The following is a 15,275-nucleotide window of genomic DNA, read 5'->3' as shown; positions in this document are numbered from 1 at the left end:
GCAGGTCTTTACCTGACGTACGGGTGCCCCAGCTCAAGGAATTTATCATACTCTTGGCCCCACGACAAGTTGCACTGACATAGGAATCACTAGTAGTTTAAAGGATTAGGATGGCTTTTAGATTTTGAAAGAGAAGTCATCATGCTTTGGCTTTGGACCAGCAGAGCGAGCGAATGGCGGTCATGATGCCACTTCATCTTGTGGGCAGGAGTGGGAATTTATTTGCATTTAAAAAGATTTGAGTTGTTGGGTGGCATACGGGTCGCCTTGTTTAAATTCATTGTTGAAAGTTGAAAGCACCCTCTACGTTGTACTCGTTACTTTATTTTGATATGGCTGAATCTATTCAATTTAAAGCTATATGAATTGCCGTTTTCATCAAAAAAAAAAAAAAAAAAGTTGAAAGCATTTTTAAATGCCGAGAAAACGGTTGGCGTCGTGCTTCGGCGTGTCCGGTGCCCCCCCCCCCCCCCCCCCCCCCCCGTCGTGCTTCGGCGTGTCCGGTCCCCCCCCCCCCCCCCTCTTCTCTGCATTGGCTACAAACTCTAATTAAATATACCATAGTAGTCATCAATAGTCATTTTTTTAACTGCTGCTTATGATTTCCTAAAATTTCTCCATCTTAATCATCAAATCACACACGTTCCTTTTCTATCACTACTAGTAAAATATTCCCACGATATAGAGGAAATTAAGAAAATAAATTAATTATCTTGCCATAAGTATTACTTGAGATGGATAAAAAGATAGAATAATTATAAAATTCTTTGATAATTTACACAAATATAAAGTAAGAAAGCAATAAAAATAATATAGGGAAGTAGGAGATATGCATGAAGCAAGGAAAGTATATGCATATGTCGAGAAATATTTAATAAAATTAAAAAAATACAAGTATATTAACAAATAAAAGGTATATATAATAAAAAATATACAAAAATATCTACAAATAAGATTTTCTCTCTCCTCTTTCTACCTTCAACCTCCGCATCACCATTAGCCTCTTCACATCCTCCATCTCTCTCAATCCTTCGCCTATCATCCTAAGTTGGCAATTGCCATTATCCCCTTCTCTACCTCATTCTTTCTTTCTTGTATCTTAACACTGCCCCTCCATCACCAACACCATTACCTACCTAGCCATCTTTTTTTAATACTAACGTCACCGCTATCATAGTCACCATTTGTAATCTTTATTCAACTTTTTAAATTAAATTTGAAGTATTGCCGATGATATATGAAATTATGTTTACAATGTGATTGATGCGATGATTATATTATATGTTCTATATGCTCAAAAGGATTCTGGATGATTTACCACACACACAAAAAAGGATTCTTAACATTTACACTATAGTTCTCATTTTTTTGATCTAGCAGTAACATGTCGATATATGTATTTATCAATAATGATCCTTGTTTTTCCTAGTCCTATATACTAATTTGTTGATATTAGATTTTTAAGAATATGGATAATAAAGAGTATAAAGATAGCCACAAAATTAATATAATGTTTAAAGATTTTGAGTTGCAACAAAGACAGAGAAGCCCAAAAAGATGATTGCAAAATTAGCATCACTATAAGTAATGAAAAAAAAATGAAAAAATATGGAAGACATGCTTTTAGCATTATCACAAATAGCTAAACTATGTTATTTAGAATATTTAGAAAAGATGGAAAGACAGCAAATCATACCTGGGATGGTTTATGTCCAAGACAGCACATCGGGTCCTCCAAGTCATCCATTTGATAGGTATAGAGATACTAGCAGCTAAGATTTATTTTATGGAGATGTAAGCGTGGAATTTGGATCTTGAAAATTAGAAATAAAGTTATTATTAATGTAGATTGGAAATAAAAGTTGTTGGAGAATGTTAAATTGCCTAATCCCTTTTAAAGTAAGTTGACCTCCAATGAAATGTGAACATGCCATAAGGATGCTCTTCTTAATGAATACCTCAAGGGCCTTCATTTTTGGGACCCTTAATGCATTGTTGTAACTTTGTTTAACATCAATAATGATGGATCTTAGATATAGTAAAATGCTTGGTTAGGATGGAAGAGAGAGGGAGAGAGAGAACATATATTGAATTTGATTTCTAGTTTTAAATTGATTTGAATAAAAATTGGGCTTAATCAAATCATAGTGGCAATTTTACTAGGATTTCAAAGCTCATGTTCATCTGAACATTTGATTGTCTAATATATATCCAATGGTTGCAATGCGCAATAAATGAAATTTGAATGTTCCCTCATGGTTCACAAATTGTCATGGGCTTCTAATATTGTTGTTGGTGCTTGCAGCCTAGTCATCGCAAATGATCCATAAAAATTGCTATTAAGATCTTATTTCATTCCTAGGTATATAATCAAGAAAATAAGAAACTTGAACGACTGCAATTTGCTTCGATGATGGACACAGAAAGTTTCTTGATTATATATCTTGGTAAAGAATTCTAATTATAGAAGATCCACTTTCTTATTATGCTCTATACAAGATATATATATATATATATATATATATATATATATATATATATATATATATATATATGAAAAATAAGAGAAGTTATAGAAGTGAAGAAAGTGGGGGCATAGTTATTTTGTTTAGGAGATATCAAGGCTTCACATGTTTTATGATCATATGGCTTATAAGATTTATTATGATATATAATAAAGATAGACTTTGCTCTTTTTAAAAGGCAACAACATCTACTCCTATCCAGTTCAAAATTAATAATGAAGTGTTCAAGTTAAAAATCTGCATCACATATCATGGTTTATACCATTAAAAATACTAAAAAAACTAGAGATCATATGTTTGATAGTCTTTAATCTATGCATCAAGTTCGTGCAAAAATGAACAGTTAAAATGATATAAGACCATATCTTGCTATGATCTAAGAATTGTAATTTATTGATTTGAATTTATATAACTTGTATTATTTGTAGATCAAGATCAATGAGATAGATTTATAATTTAAATATTTTATCATATAATTTAGCGCACAAGCATGATAAATGCCATTCTTTCCTCTATCTACATGATGTATGATTAGGAACTACCAAATACGTGATCTTTAATTATAGGCATTTTGAATTATACAGATCATGATTATCATTGTGGATCTTTGAATTGGATCCCCTATTATCAATTTTGGGCTTATGAAATAATGACTTATCTCTACATAATATTTAACATATCGGGATGATGACGGTATATAAACAAGCTTTACATATTTAATGCATGCGCATGATAATATGAATGGTTGTTATTCTCCGGTTCAATCAATCTGCTGTTTGTTTTTTATATAATTGATATCTATTTACCTGCTACTAGTATTATTACATGTTTAATCTAACTTGTTAATTCAAGGAGTCAAATGTTATAGTTATAGAAGACTAGAAAACTATCAAATACAAGATGATCCAATAGTTCAATACCTTCAAGCACGCGCATCACATGTCCTAGTCTACTAGTTATTTATAAATCAATCCACTTTTTTCAATGCATGGGCATCAAACTATCATGATTATTATTATTCTTTGTCATTTTTTTCTCTCTATAATTGCAATATGCCCTTTATGTTGGAGAGGTATAAGAAATTAAGAACTCCATATGAAACATATGCATATCTGAAGCTCAGTGTATAAAGACGAACAGAAGGACCGACGGTATTGATCTGCTGATGCTGATAGCCATCAGAAGCATCCAATGGCCGTGATCCTTCCAGAAATCTTGCAACGGAGCCCCACCTATGCTCACCAAAAAGAAAAGGTCCGCATAGAAAACTTTCGATGCGGAATACACGATTGCCACCGCATTGCCGGTGCTGAATGCTGATTGACGTGGAAAGGACGGACGGTGGATCTTTCTTATATCACAATAGACTTTATGCGAGCTTTATTTGGAAAAAAATAACTTCCTTGATGGACAAGGATTCCAGTCATACGACTACGGCGAGGAGTCGCAGCCCTCTGGGAGCTATAAATACAGCGCTCCCTCTCCCGTCTTGGCTCGCCTGCTTTGAAGACAGAAATCTTCCAGTCGATCACCGATTTCTAATTTGATTCCAGTCTTCAAATCGAGCTCCGATGGCAAGCAAGGGCGAGGCCTCCTCCTCTTCCGATCCGTAAGTTTCCCTCATTTCGCATGGTTTTTTGAATCCGAATTTTAGGGTTTTGATGGATTTATCTTTTTTTGGTTGAAATTTGATGCAGGAAGGGGGCGAAGAAGGATTTTAGCACGGCGATTCTCGATCGGAAGAAGGCGCCGAACCGGTTGGTCGTCGACGAGGCGATCAACGATGACAATTCTGTCGTGTCGATGAATCCGGAGACGATGGAGAAGTTGCAGCTGTTCCGTGGAGATACCATCCTCTTGAAGGTGACGATCGTTCTCTTCTGTTTGTTTGTTTTCTAATTCTTGATGGGATTGAGAATTAAATCTGCGGGGATTAGGAAAGCTAGGGTTTTATTAGGTTTTATCTCCTATTTTATTTGTTGGGCGTCAGATTTCACGGTTTTTCAATATAACCGGGCATGAGTTTTGTCTGATTAGAAGTTTTGTGAACAAACATGGTTCTTGCCATGTTTTCTTAGTGGATTTGCAGAATCTGGATTCGATGTGGCTAGATGAATACTTGTTATTCGTTTGTCTGATCTTTGTCTTTAGGTTCAATTTTATTGTTTTCGTTTGCACATTGGATTGCGAGTTGGATTTTTAATTTGTTCTCCATATTGAATATATCATCTGTTCTTCGTGGTTGGTAATTGTAGGGGAAGAAACGGAGGGACACTATTTGCATTGCTCTCGCTGATGACACATGTGAGGAGCCCAAGATTAGGTTGAATAAGGTTGTTCGGTCTAATCTCAGAGTTAGGCTCGGAGATGTGGTTTCGGTTCATCAGTGCCAGGATGTTAAGTATGGGAAGCGCGTGCATATATTGCCCATCGATGATACCATAGAAGGAGTTACTGGGAACTTATTTGATGCATATCTGAAGCGTGAGCATTCTACTTCCTTTCCATCTAATTTCACTGCTATAATTTGTGGAATATCTTGCATAGCTTCTTGTGTCTAGTGTGTCCAGGTTCATGATTTTTCTTTTGGTGTGAAGCATGGCTTGTGGATCCTTTTATTATTGCTGTCTCCTTGTTGTGACTTACATGTTCTATGGTTCAATTTATTTCCCAATCACTAAATAGTCCGTAATTGTGGAACCAAGAACTCGCCTAGTTGTCCTAGGTAATGTTCGAAGGTGACTGTGTAGGGTGTGCCTGGTTCTATGGTATTGAAATCTTGAATGGCTAATATTTTAAGCAGAAATTTATGTTATTGTATTTATGGAAGAAAGAATTTCCTAGCAACATAAGAACTGCTTTATGTATCATTTTTTTTCAGATGCACTCTACTTGTATCAATTTGAAAAAGTACTGTTAACTTAAAATATGATCCTTCAGAAATATATCTGATTTTTGGCTTGTTTGTCCGGTTGGATTATTTGTAATATAATACCGCGTGATCCTTCATATTACGAAATCAAACTAATATTCGTAAAAGGCATACGGGTTCAGGTTCAGTGCTAGGTTTATCAAAGACATACATTGAAGGTTTCACTGAAAATTTAAAAACTGAAGCTAGTATGTTTTGGCTTTAGTCAGAACTAATTCAACACTTTGCTGTGATAGTTTCATCTGAAACTAACTTATTGGGTCAAATGTGTTACATATAAGGCTCTTATGCTAATCTTTTGTCACTTCTTTGTTTCTTTAAATATTGGAAACACCTTATCTAGCTTAGAATTAGATTTTAGATGTCAGAAGTTTGGGATTATTGCGTTGTTAGATTTCCAAATTGGAGGAAAATAAAGTTTCGCATATGTGCTATCATCTTGGAAGACATTTTTTTATGCTTAGATGTCACAGTGCCACTCAACAATAAACCAGTATGCACACTCTGTACATTTCTTAAAATTTTAGTATTTAAAACAAACTTCTTTGATGCTGCAATATGTTACCATTGACATGACATAACCATCAACCAAAAAAAATGACATATACAAAAGTCTTAAATGATAAAATATACATTAAATGTATGCATAATTTATCTATATTGATTTATTTCATCTATATCTATTGTTTTTGGTTTCCCCTATACCTGACATTTTCTGGTATGAATCTAGACTTTAAACTGCTGAAAATTAGTGGAACTAATGATTTTGGAACTCATATTGTTCATCTGGAAAGAAACAGAGACCGAGTTTTCAAACCTAAAGGGAATAGGTTCAAGTTGCTGTGGTCGATTCTTTGATTAGTGTGAATTCATTTGTCCATTCTATGTATAGTAGGTTGTCTCCATATAGCATTTTCTTAGGTCACCGCGTAGTATTTCAATGAGAGTTGGACATTCTCACCTTTTCAGTTTGGATACTAGTAGTAATTGAGCTTAAATTAAACTGCAAGAAAATTAGGTAGAATGTCTAGTATATCTCTTATAGATGATAGTTTGCCCTCCTCTAGATTGCTTAAATCTTGTTCTAGTCTAGTGAATGCTTGAGAAGAATGAAATGTAGTAATTGAAGATGACAAGAAAACTGGTGATTATGAAGCATACTTTCCATGCATCTATGGTCGGTGATATTTGAGATCCTTATTCATGAGTTCCACTTGAATCTTGGTTTAGAAATGTGTATAGTTATTAATATTGCTGCTTCCTGATTAGTCAAGTGTTCAGCAGTAAGTTTTTGAAACTTTTAACTGGAAGGGTCCACAGAAGAATGTATGGCTGCAATATTCACAACGAGTGTAAGTGATAGATGCATAGCATGGAGGCTGCCTATTGTGTAGGCGGTCCCTAGATGTCATGGTGGCCCAAAAAAAAAGACCTAATAAATACAAAAATCTAAAAAAATTATTGAGAAAAAGAAACATAACTGCTCAGATAAGATGTTGTTAGCTTGGGAAGTACACATGGCAACGTTAATGCGGGCACCTAGAGGTGAAGGCAGCCATTTTTTTCGAAAATTGATATATTGAGTTTCAAATTTGAGACTCATTGTTGGAAAATATCTATTGTGATACTAATTCTATTCTTGCATATATTTTTGCAGTCGTGAGAACTTATGAACAAATGTCATATTTGAGTTATGAGCTTTTCATTTTTTATAGGTGGATTGAAACATCCTAGAAATGGTTGTTTTGATTTGTTTGGCAAGTATTTGTGCTCTATGATGAATAGAAGTAATGGTTCTTATCAGGGTCTGTTGTACCGGTACCGGGCACGTATCAGTTGCCTGGCGGCACGAGTCGGTACGGACCCACGCCGTGCCGTGTCAGGCCTGTACCGATACAAGAGATTGTGGGAGAGAGGAAAAGGGAGAGAGCAAGCGGGTGAGGGAGGGAGAGGGAGAGGGAGGAAGGCCGGTGGAGGTGCAGGTGGCGGAGGCTGCGGTTGGACCCTTGTTTCGAAATAGGGGTTGGCCACGGCCTCTGCCACCTGCACCAGCGCCAGCCTCCGCCGGCCTCCCTCCCTCTCCCTCTCCCTTCCTCCCCTGCTCTCTCTCTCTTTTCTTCTCCTTCTCCTTCTTCAGCGACGGCGTCTCGGTTTCTTTGCCGGAACCGTTCTAGTCCGCCGCCGGTATGGCTCGGGACGCCCCGAACTGGGCAGTTTGGAATGGTTCTGCCGACCTTGATTCTAACTGTTGTCAATCAATTCATGTTATTTTTCCAGTAAATCAGAATTTTTTGCTTTTCCAAAACTATTCTGCTGCCAACAACCTGATCTTAACTTGAAGATGATTGTTGTATATCGTCAGATTGGATCCTTTTCCCCCTTATTCTTGATTGTTTGCCATTTAGTAATTTTTATGCAGAAATTGGTTTTATTCTGCAGCTATGGCATCTGCCTTCTTTCATTATCAGTTTTTTCCAAACTAGGTTTGTAAATCTATATACCATAAATTGACGAACTGTTGATGTTTGATGTGATGCTTTTTGGTGTTCTATGCATATGGGTGTAGTTGCTGTATTTTGTTCCTATCAATGTCAGTTGAAATATTTCAAACTTTTTAGTTTCTTGAATGGTTGGACATGGTCACACCTTGTACACTTCAAATCGTTAACCTATAATTATATTGCTGTTGGATGTCAAGTTTGGCACTGCTATTAAGGTCTTGAGTTTAACTTCCAAGTAAAGGTTTTTTCAATAACTAAAGTATGGGGTAATTAGTTAAACTTATCTGTTATTGCATATGAAGGATTTGATAAAAATCCATAGGCCAAGATGTTAAATGCTATATCATGCTGTTTTGTGTTGGTACCTGCACCACATTGTGCTGAAATAAGGAAAAAAAATATTTAATGTTCCTTATTATCAAATTTCTAAAAGCATATTTGAGTGGCATGCCGACTCATACCTAGCAATGATGTTGGCCCCGTGTGACACATGCATGGCCAGCACTTGATGATCAATTGGTGCTGCAGCATTCTGGTTAGTCAAAACATCGAATTCTCATTTATCTCTACTACATGTGAAAGTGGGACATATTCATTCGAGTTAAATTATGTGAACAAGTTCATGAAGATTTGAGATTGGGATTCTTTTATATGTGAATTCATAAAATAAAACTCTGCACGGAGATTTTTTCTTCAAGTTTTTTGTTTTCAGATATTGCTGCATCGGTGAAGTCTCCAATCTATAAGAAGAATTTTCTCAGAAGATCTCTAATTAAATAAAATGAATAGGATAAAGCAAAGGAAGACAGAACATTAATACGGCCACTTATTTCTTAAGTATTTTAGGTTATAAAACCAACATACTTCTATGATGGAATTGTTATACATCCTCCTCAGTATTTTCTCGAAGAGTGCGACAATGCCTCTCCATATTTTATCATATAAATGGAGAAGAAAATTCAACAAAGACACCCTAACTTGGTTTCACGATCAATTGTATGAGGCAGCACTAAAGCTTGGGGTTAAGCCACTAAAGATGCACCTTTCATGGCTGAGCAGTGCCTCTTTACTAGTGAATTCTTTTTTTGTTTTATCTTCCCTTTTTTCTATCCCAACTAAGTACTTTTTTATGTTTAGTTAATGCTAGGTCTTTCTTTTAGGGATTGATCTGTTGTGTGGAGTTCTTTTTAATTGGGTATACTACTTGTAGCATGGGCCATTGTGACCTAAAGGTCCTATTGTGCAATAGGGACTGAAAAATATCTTAGGTGGTCCAGACTCTGCCAAAGTTTCTGCTTCACCAAAGGTGCTCTATCAGCAAGAAGCTCCTGGATTTTATTTTATTTATTTATTTTTTTTGCGTGTTTGTGGTGTGTGAGACGAAATTGTTCTCCCTGGAACACATGTTCATTACCCTGTAACTGATCTATATTGGCTCACCTGGTTGGAAAGGTGTTTAGCTTGATGAATTAGCTGGAAGTTTAATGGAGAGCTGCTTTTCCCTGATTTTCTTTTCACACTTGGGGCCTATGATCTTGTCTTCTTTTTTTGAAACTAAAATGACATAATTTGCCGTGTTTGCATTGATCTTTTGAAGTTCCAAATTTCGAACAGAGACTTTGTAGATGAGGTTTGACACTTCGATTCAATAACTGTGGTGATATGGTGCTCATGGTAAATGGCTTGGGAAGCATAAATGCTTCTGTATATTGCTTTGGCATATCTTTATAAACATGCGTTACCATAGAAACTCTGTCTGCATTTCCATCCTACATGCTTGACCATATTTTTCTTTCCTGTGATGTTGTTATTTTTGTCTTTATGTACTACATCCTTTCATATAGTTGAGTAACAGTTCTAGTAGGACACCTGGTTGCCTGTGCATTCCATGTTTATACATCTAATATATCAATCTTAGGTCTGCTTCTGTTGGTTTTTGTGTGTTATCTGCTACCTACCTAATTGGTTCATCTGCTCGGTAGATTTATGCAGCAAACTGGAAATTTTATTTGTTGCTTTATGAGTATCAGCTGTTCTTCATAATTTAAGCTGTTGCTACCTGGAAAATCTCCTCTGCTGCCTGCAGCCTAAAGCTTGCCATTTTGTATCAATTGAATATCCACAAATCTTTGTGCTAGTCTAGCTTATGTATTGCTTTAGTCAAGCCTATGTATAAAGTAATTTGGGTCTTCATATGTTTTCTGTTGTGCTGAATTTGCCCTGAAAATTATGCCTAAGTAAAACTATAATTCGGCTTGATCCTGTAGTTTTGTGAATGCAGTAACTTAGCTTTGAGAATATATAATATAAAACAAGTTTGGCCTTTCTGCTGAGGTTTGATGCCTAATATGGTGCCTAACTGAAGTTCTATTTGGGCTTCGTTTTGTGATTTTTCCGAGGCCATTGCTTAGTTCTCACCATATGTAGTATAACATGTGTATACTATTGATGTTCAATTTTTGCTTGGTTGTGATATTTGAGCTAGCCCATGTTCTACTACATCTTGGTCAGACTTGGACCAAGCATGTCGGTTCAATCATAGAATACTTGAGGCTAGGACAGTGATATAGTTGAGCCAATCTTTTGACTGTGCCTAGGTCTGATCAGTTTTGGCTTGAAATTATATTCTAGCTTATTTTCAAACTGATCTGGCTTGAAATTTGAGATTAAGTGTGGCTCATTTGTTATTTCATCGAGCCTCATTTGAGCTTATTTGCAAGCTGACCTAGACACTAGCTTTCTTGATTGACAACCATGAATGAAGCTGAAATCAATTCAAGCTTGTGTCAAGCATGGTTAAAGTTCAGATGTTTCTCAGTTCAAGTTCAAGCTTGAATTAATGTTAAAGCTTAGTACAATGCTCGAGTATTCCTTCTCCTGAGAGCTCTGTAGCAACATTGGTATGGTTTGGAAGATTAACAAGTAAAATTAAAACAGAAAAAAAAGAAAAAAAAAATACGACAGGAATTCATCTTACTCATCAAATCTTATGGATAGCTCATGGTGTTTCAGGTTCTCCTGCATTTGGCCTTTGTTGTTCTTGACAATTACATCTTGACAAAATAATTTTAAGGCATTCTTGAATCCCTTGCCAATATATTGTTTGTTTTACTTTAGTGATGATTTTGTATGGTTCAGCCAAATACTTTGCTTTATTCTATGCTGAATGAAATGCTTAATGACATTTATAATACATGTTGTGGTTTTTGTGTTCTAGTGCTATCCTGTTGAAAAGTTGCAATATCTTGTCATGTTAGTTGTTTGGCATGAAAAGATCCTATTGGCTATGTTGGTTTTTGATAAGAACTTCTTTTATTTTGAAGGTATTCTTGATTAATTTGTGGAGCACGTTTTGCATCCAAAACATGCTGTTGTGTGCTTTCTAATTTCAAATCATAATTCTTTCATTTCCTGGATCTTTTGCAGCTTATTTCCTTGAGGCATATCGTCCTGTAAGGAAAGGGGATCTGTTCCTTGTTAGGGGAGGGATGAGGAGTGTTGAATTCAAGGTGATTGAAACGGACCCTCCTGAATACTGTGTTGTTGCTCCAGACACGGAGATCTTCTGTGAGGGGGAGCCTGTGAAAAGGGAGGATGAAGATAGACTGGATGAGGTGGGGTATGATGATGTGGGTGGAGTACGAAAACAAATGGCTCAGATTAGAGAACTAGTAGAACTTCCTTTAAGACACCCCCAGCTATTCAAGTCTATTGGTGTCAAGCCACCAAAAGGTATACTGCTGTATGGACCACCTGGTTCTGGAAAGACACTGATAGCCAAAGCAGTCGCGAATGAGACAGGTGCTTTTTTCTTCTGTATCAATGGCCCTGAGATCATGTCAAAACTAGCTGGTGAAAGTGAGAGCAATCTGAGGAAGGCTTTTGAAGAAGCAGAGAAGAATGCACCGTCAATCATTTTTATTGATGAGATTGATTCAATTGCTCCCAAACGGGAAAAAACTCATGGAGAAGTTGAAAGGCGCATTGTTTCTCAGCTCTTGACATTAATGGATGGGTTGAAATCCCGTGCACATGTGATTGTTATTGGGGCTACTAATCGGCCTAATAGTATTGATCCAGCTCTTAGGAGGTTCGGAAGATTTGACAGGGAGATTGACATTGGTGTGCCTGATGAAGTTGGACGTCTGGAGGTCCTTCGTATTCATACAAAAAACATGAAGCTAGCGGAAGACGTAATTAAATCTTTGACCATTATCCTTCCGACTATAATCCTATTCTTTTCTCTCCCACTCCCCCCATAACAAAATAAAAACAAACACAATTTTGATTCTTCACACATTTCCGAAAATCTTTAAATGGATGAATTTGTTCATACCTTGTAGGTCGATTTAGAAAGAATTGCTAAAGACACTCATGGGTATGTTGGTGCTGATCTGGCTGCTCTTTGTACTGAAGCTGCCCTTCAGTGCATACGTGAAAAGATGGACATCATTGATCTGGAGGATGAATCTATAGATGCTGAGATTCTCAACTCTATGGCAGTTACTAATGAACATTTTAGGACCGCTCTTGGAACCAGCAATCCATCTGCACTTCGTGAAACTGTAAGTGACATGCTTCTAGTTCCCCCACATTTGGCACTAAATACTCCTAAAAGCTGTACTAGGTTGAAAAATTGAATGCTTTCAAACCTAATATATTTTTCAACCTAATTTGATGATTGATGTACAGGTTGTTGAAGTGCCCAATGTTTCTTGGGATGACATTGGTGGGCTTGAGAATGTCAAGAGGGAGCTGCAAGAGGTAGTGATTTGTTGTAATTTTTCCTTTTTCTTCCCCCCTGAAAGCTTCAGAGTTGCTGACCAACCTTCCTATTCTTGTGTTCCATGCATATAGACTGTTCAATATCCAGTTGAGCATCCCGAGAAGTTTGAGAAGTTTGGAATGTCTCCCTCCAAGGGAGTGTTGTTCTATGGACCTCCGGGTTGTGGGAAGACCTTGTTGGCTAAGGCAATTGCTAATGAATGCCAAGCAAACTTTATCAGTGTCAAGGGTCCTGAACTGCTTACCATGTGGTTTGGTGAGAGTGAAGCAAATGTACGTGAAATCTTTGACAAGGCTCGTCAATCTGCACCATGTGTCCTCTTTTTTGATGAGCTTGACTCCATTGCAACTCAGGTTGGTCATACTTCTGCAGGTCACTTGTTTTTCCCCGCTCTTTTTTTTCTTTAATGCTTGTTCTATTTACATAATTACTGTTTACTTTCTGTTGCAGAGAGGTAGCAGTGTTGGTGATGGAGGAGGTGCTGGTGACAGGGTTCTTAATCAGCTCCTTACAGAGATGGATGGCATGAGTGCCAAGAAAACTGTATTTATTATTGGAGCAACTAACAGGCCTGACATTATAGATCCAGCATTGCTTAGGCCAGGTCGTCTGGACCAGTTAATTTATATTCCTCTGCCTGATGAAGCCTCTCGCTACCAAATATTCAAGGCTTGCCTGAGGAAGTCCCCAGTGTCTAAAGATGTTGACCTGGGGGCTCTTGCCAAGTACACTAACGGATTTAGTGGTGCAGATATTACAGAAATTTGCCAGCGAGCTTGCAAGTACGCTATCAGAGAAAACATCGAGAAGGTCAGTTTCTTTCTTTGAGTCCTGTATCAATTTTGTTTTTGGTATATAATAAATTGCAAATGTGTTTATGTTTGCCCTCTTCTCATTTAGCCACTCTGTTTTGTACTTATATATGTAGAGGAAATGTATGGATGGCTTGGTGGAGAACTGCAAATTGCAAGAAGCTTGCATGACATGTCATGCACTTCTTGCAAAATCTCAGAAGCTTGCACTTCCCATCATACACATTTCAGACAAGCTCAGAAATTAATCATTGTTCTTGTTGAGACATTTATGACTTCACCTTGGCTGTGTTTTATATACATTGATAGCCTTTTTTTTTTTCTTTCTTTCAATCTCATCCTGTTAATTAATTGTCATGCACCTGTATTGTCTTAGTAACCTACTGTCTCAAGTGGGTTGTTCATAAATCCACTGTTGATTGAAGCAAATTAAATAACTCAAAATTGTTTTTCTCAGCAATCAAATTCAATTGGGCTATCTTTATAAATTATTGTGGCGATTACAAAATAATTTGAGGGTTAGTAGTTTATTTGTTCTCAGAATGCAACACCATCTCCATGATTCCTGGGCAGAGTCTCTCTGGCCATTCCATTTCTTAAATATTTCAATTTCTAATTTGTTAATTTTGCAACGCATTGAGCATACAAGATTATACGCAAGGAAAACTAATTCACTTATTTTGGCATGCAGGATATTGAAAGAGAAAGGAGGAGAAGCCACAATCCTGAAGCCATGGAGGAAGATGAAGCTGATGAAGTACCAGAAATCGTCCCTGCTCATTTTGAAGAGTCGATGAAGTATGCTCGCAGAAGTGTCAGTGATGCTGACATTCGGAAATATCAGGCTTTTGCGCAGACTTTGCAGCAATCAAGGGGCTTTGGTAGTGATTTCCGCTTCACAGAACGGTCTGAAACTGAAGCTGGGACTGCTGGCTCTGACCTATTTGCATCTGCAACCGCTGGGGCTGATGATGATGATTTATACAATTAGTTGATGACCATGCGTTGTAACACATTATTCTGGTATATTTATCTGGATATTTTCAGGTAGCCTTCTTTGTTTAGCTATAGACTAAAGATACCCTTTTGGATTCTATGTAGTTCTTAATGAAAAACTCATAGGAAGAGCTCAAGATGTTTTTTTCCTCATGAACCTTAATCACATACACTTCAACATATCTTTAACTGTGTGGACAACTTTTGAGGCAAATAAGTTGCAAAGTAACTCTAAATTTCTTTAGTTTTGAAATTTAATGCACTGGAGGTATCTGCTAATCCAGGTGAGTTCATGGGCTGGATGGATGATGCTTTATCAAGGTCCTTGGGTTTTGTACTAGAAACCCTAGTCTGTATGTGGAATCGCCAGGCTGCTTGTGTTACTGCCTCTGTCGTCTATCTGTGTGATTTAGGCTGCGTTTGGTTGTGCGATTAGTCAGGACAAGGTGGGGAATAATAATTTTTTCGCCGCGGTTAACTTTATTTTGGCCATAACTTGATTTTGATTAATTTCTATCTCACTTTTGGGGTTTCAATAGCCCTCATCCACTACACTACACAACATCTCCAGCTATTCTGTAATGTTTATTACCAGGAAGCAGTAATTCAACAAAACAGCATTCGGACTTTCTTCCATTTTGGAATAGCAGGCAGCATTATGAAAAGTCTGCCTAACTAGTCTGGTTCTGTCATTGATGGGGCATCACAAGTATTTAATTTTGA

The 15,275-nt window shown here is 37.0% G+C and overlaps 1 protein-coding gene across 1 annotated transcript; it reads left to right on the top strand.

The window, feature by feature from the left end:
- Window positions 1–3,947: 3,947 nt before the first annotated feature.
- LOC103696930 (cell division cycle protein 48 homolog) lies at window positions 3,948–14,734 on the top strand. Its single transcript, XM_008778659.4, has 9 exons — window positions 3,948–4,134; window positions 4,223–4,388; window positions 4,781–5,009; window positions 11,385–12,151; window positions 12,302–12,523; window positions 12,651–12,722; window positions 12,816–13,097; window positions 13,195–13,554; window positions 14,248–14,734. The coding sequence occupies exons 1-9, from the start codon at window positions 4,097–4,099 to the stop codon at window positions 14,545–14,547; spliced, it is 2,436 nt and encodes an 811-aa protein (XP_008776881.2). The 5' UTR covers window positions 3,948–4,096; the 3' UTR covers window positions 14,548–14,734.
- Window positions 14,735–15,275: the final 541 nt, after the last annotated feature.

The sequence above is a fragment of the Phoenix dactylifera genome, chromosome 2 (assembly GCF_009389715.1).
Source record: "Phoenix dactylifera cultivar Barhee BC4 chromosome 2, palm_55x_up_171113_PBpolish2nd_filt_p, whole genome shotgun sequence".
Lineage (NCBI taxonomy): Eukaryota > Viridiplantae > Streptophyta > Magnoliopsida > Arecales > Arecaceae > Phoenix > Phoenix dactylifera.
Note: the sequence above shows the minus strand (reverse complement) of the source record. Positions and strands in the feature narration are given on the sequence as shown.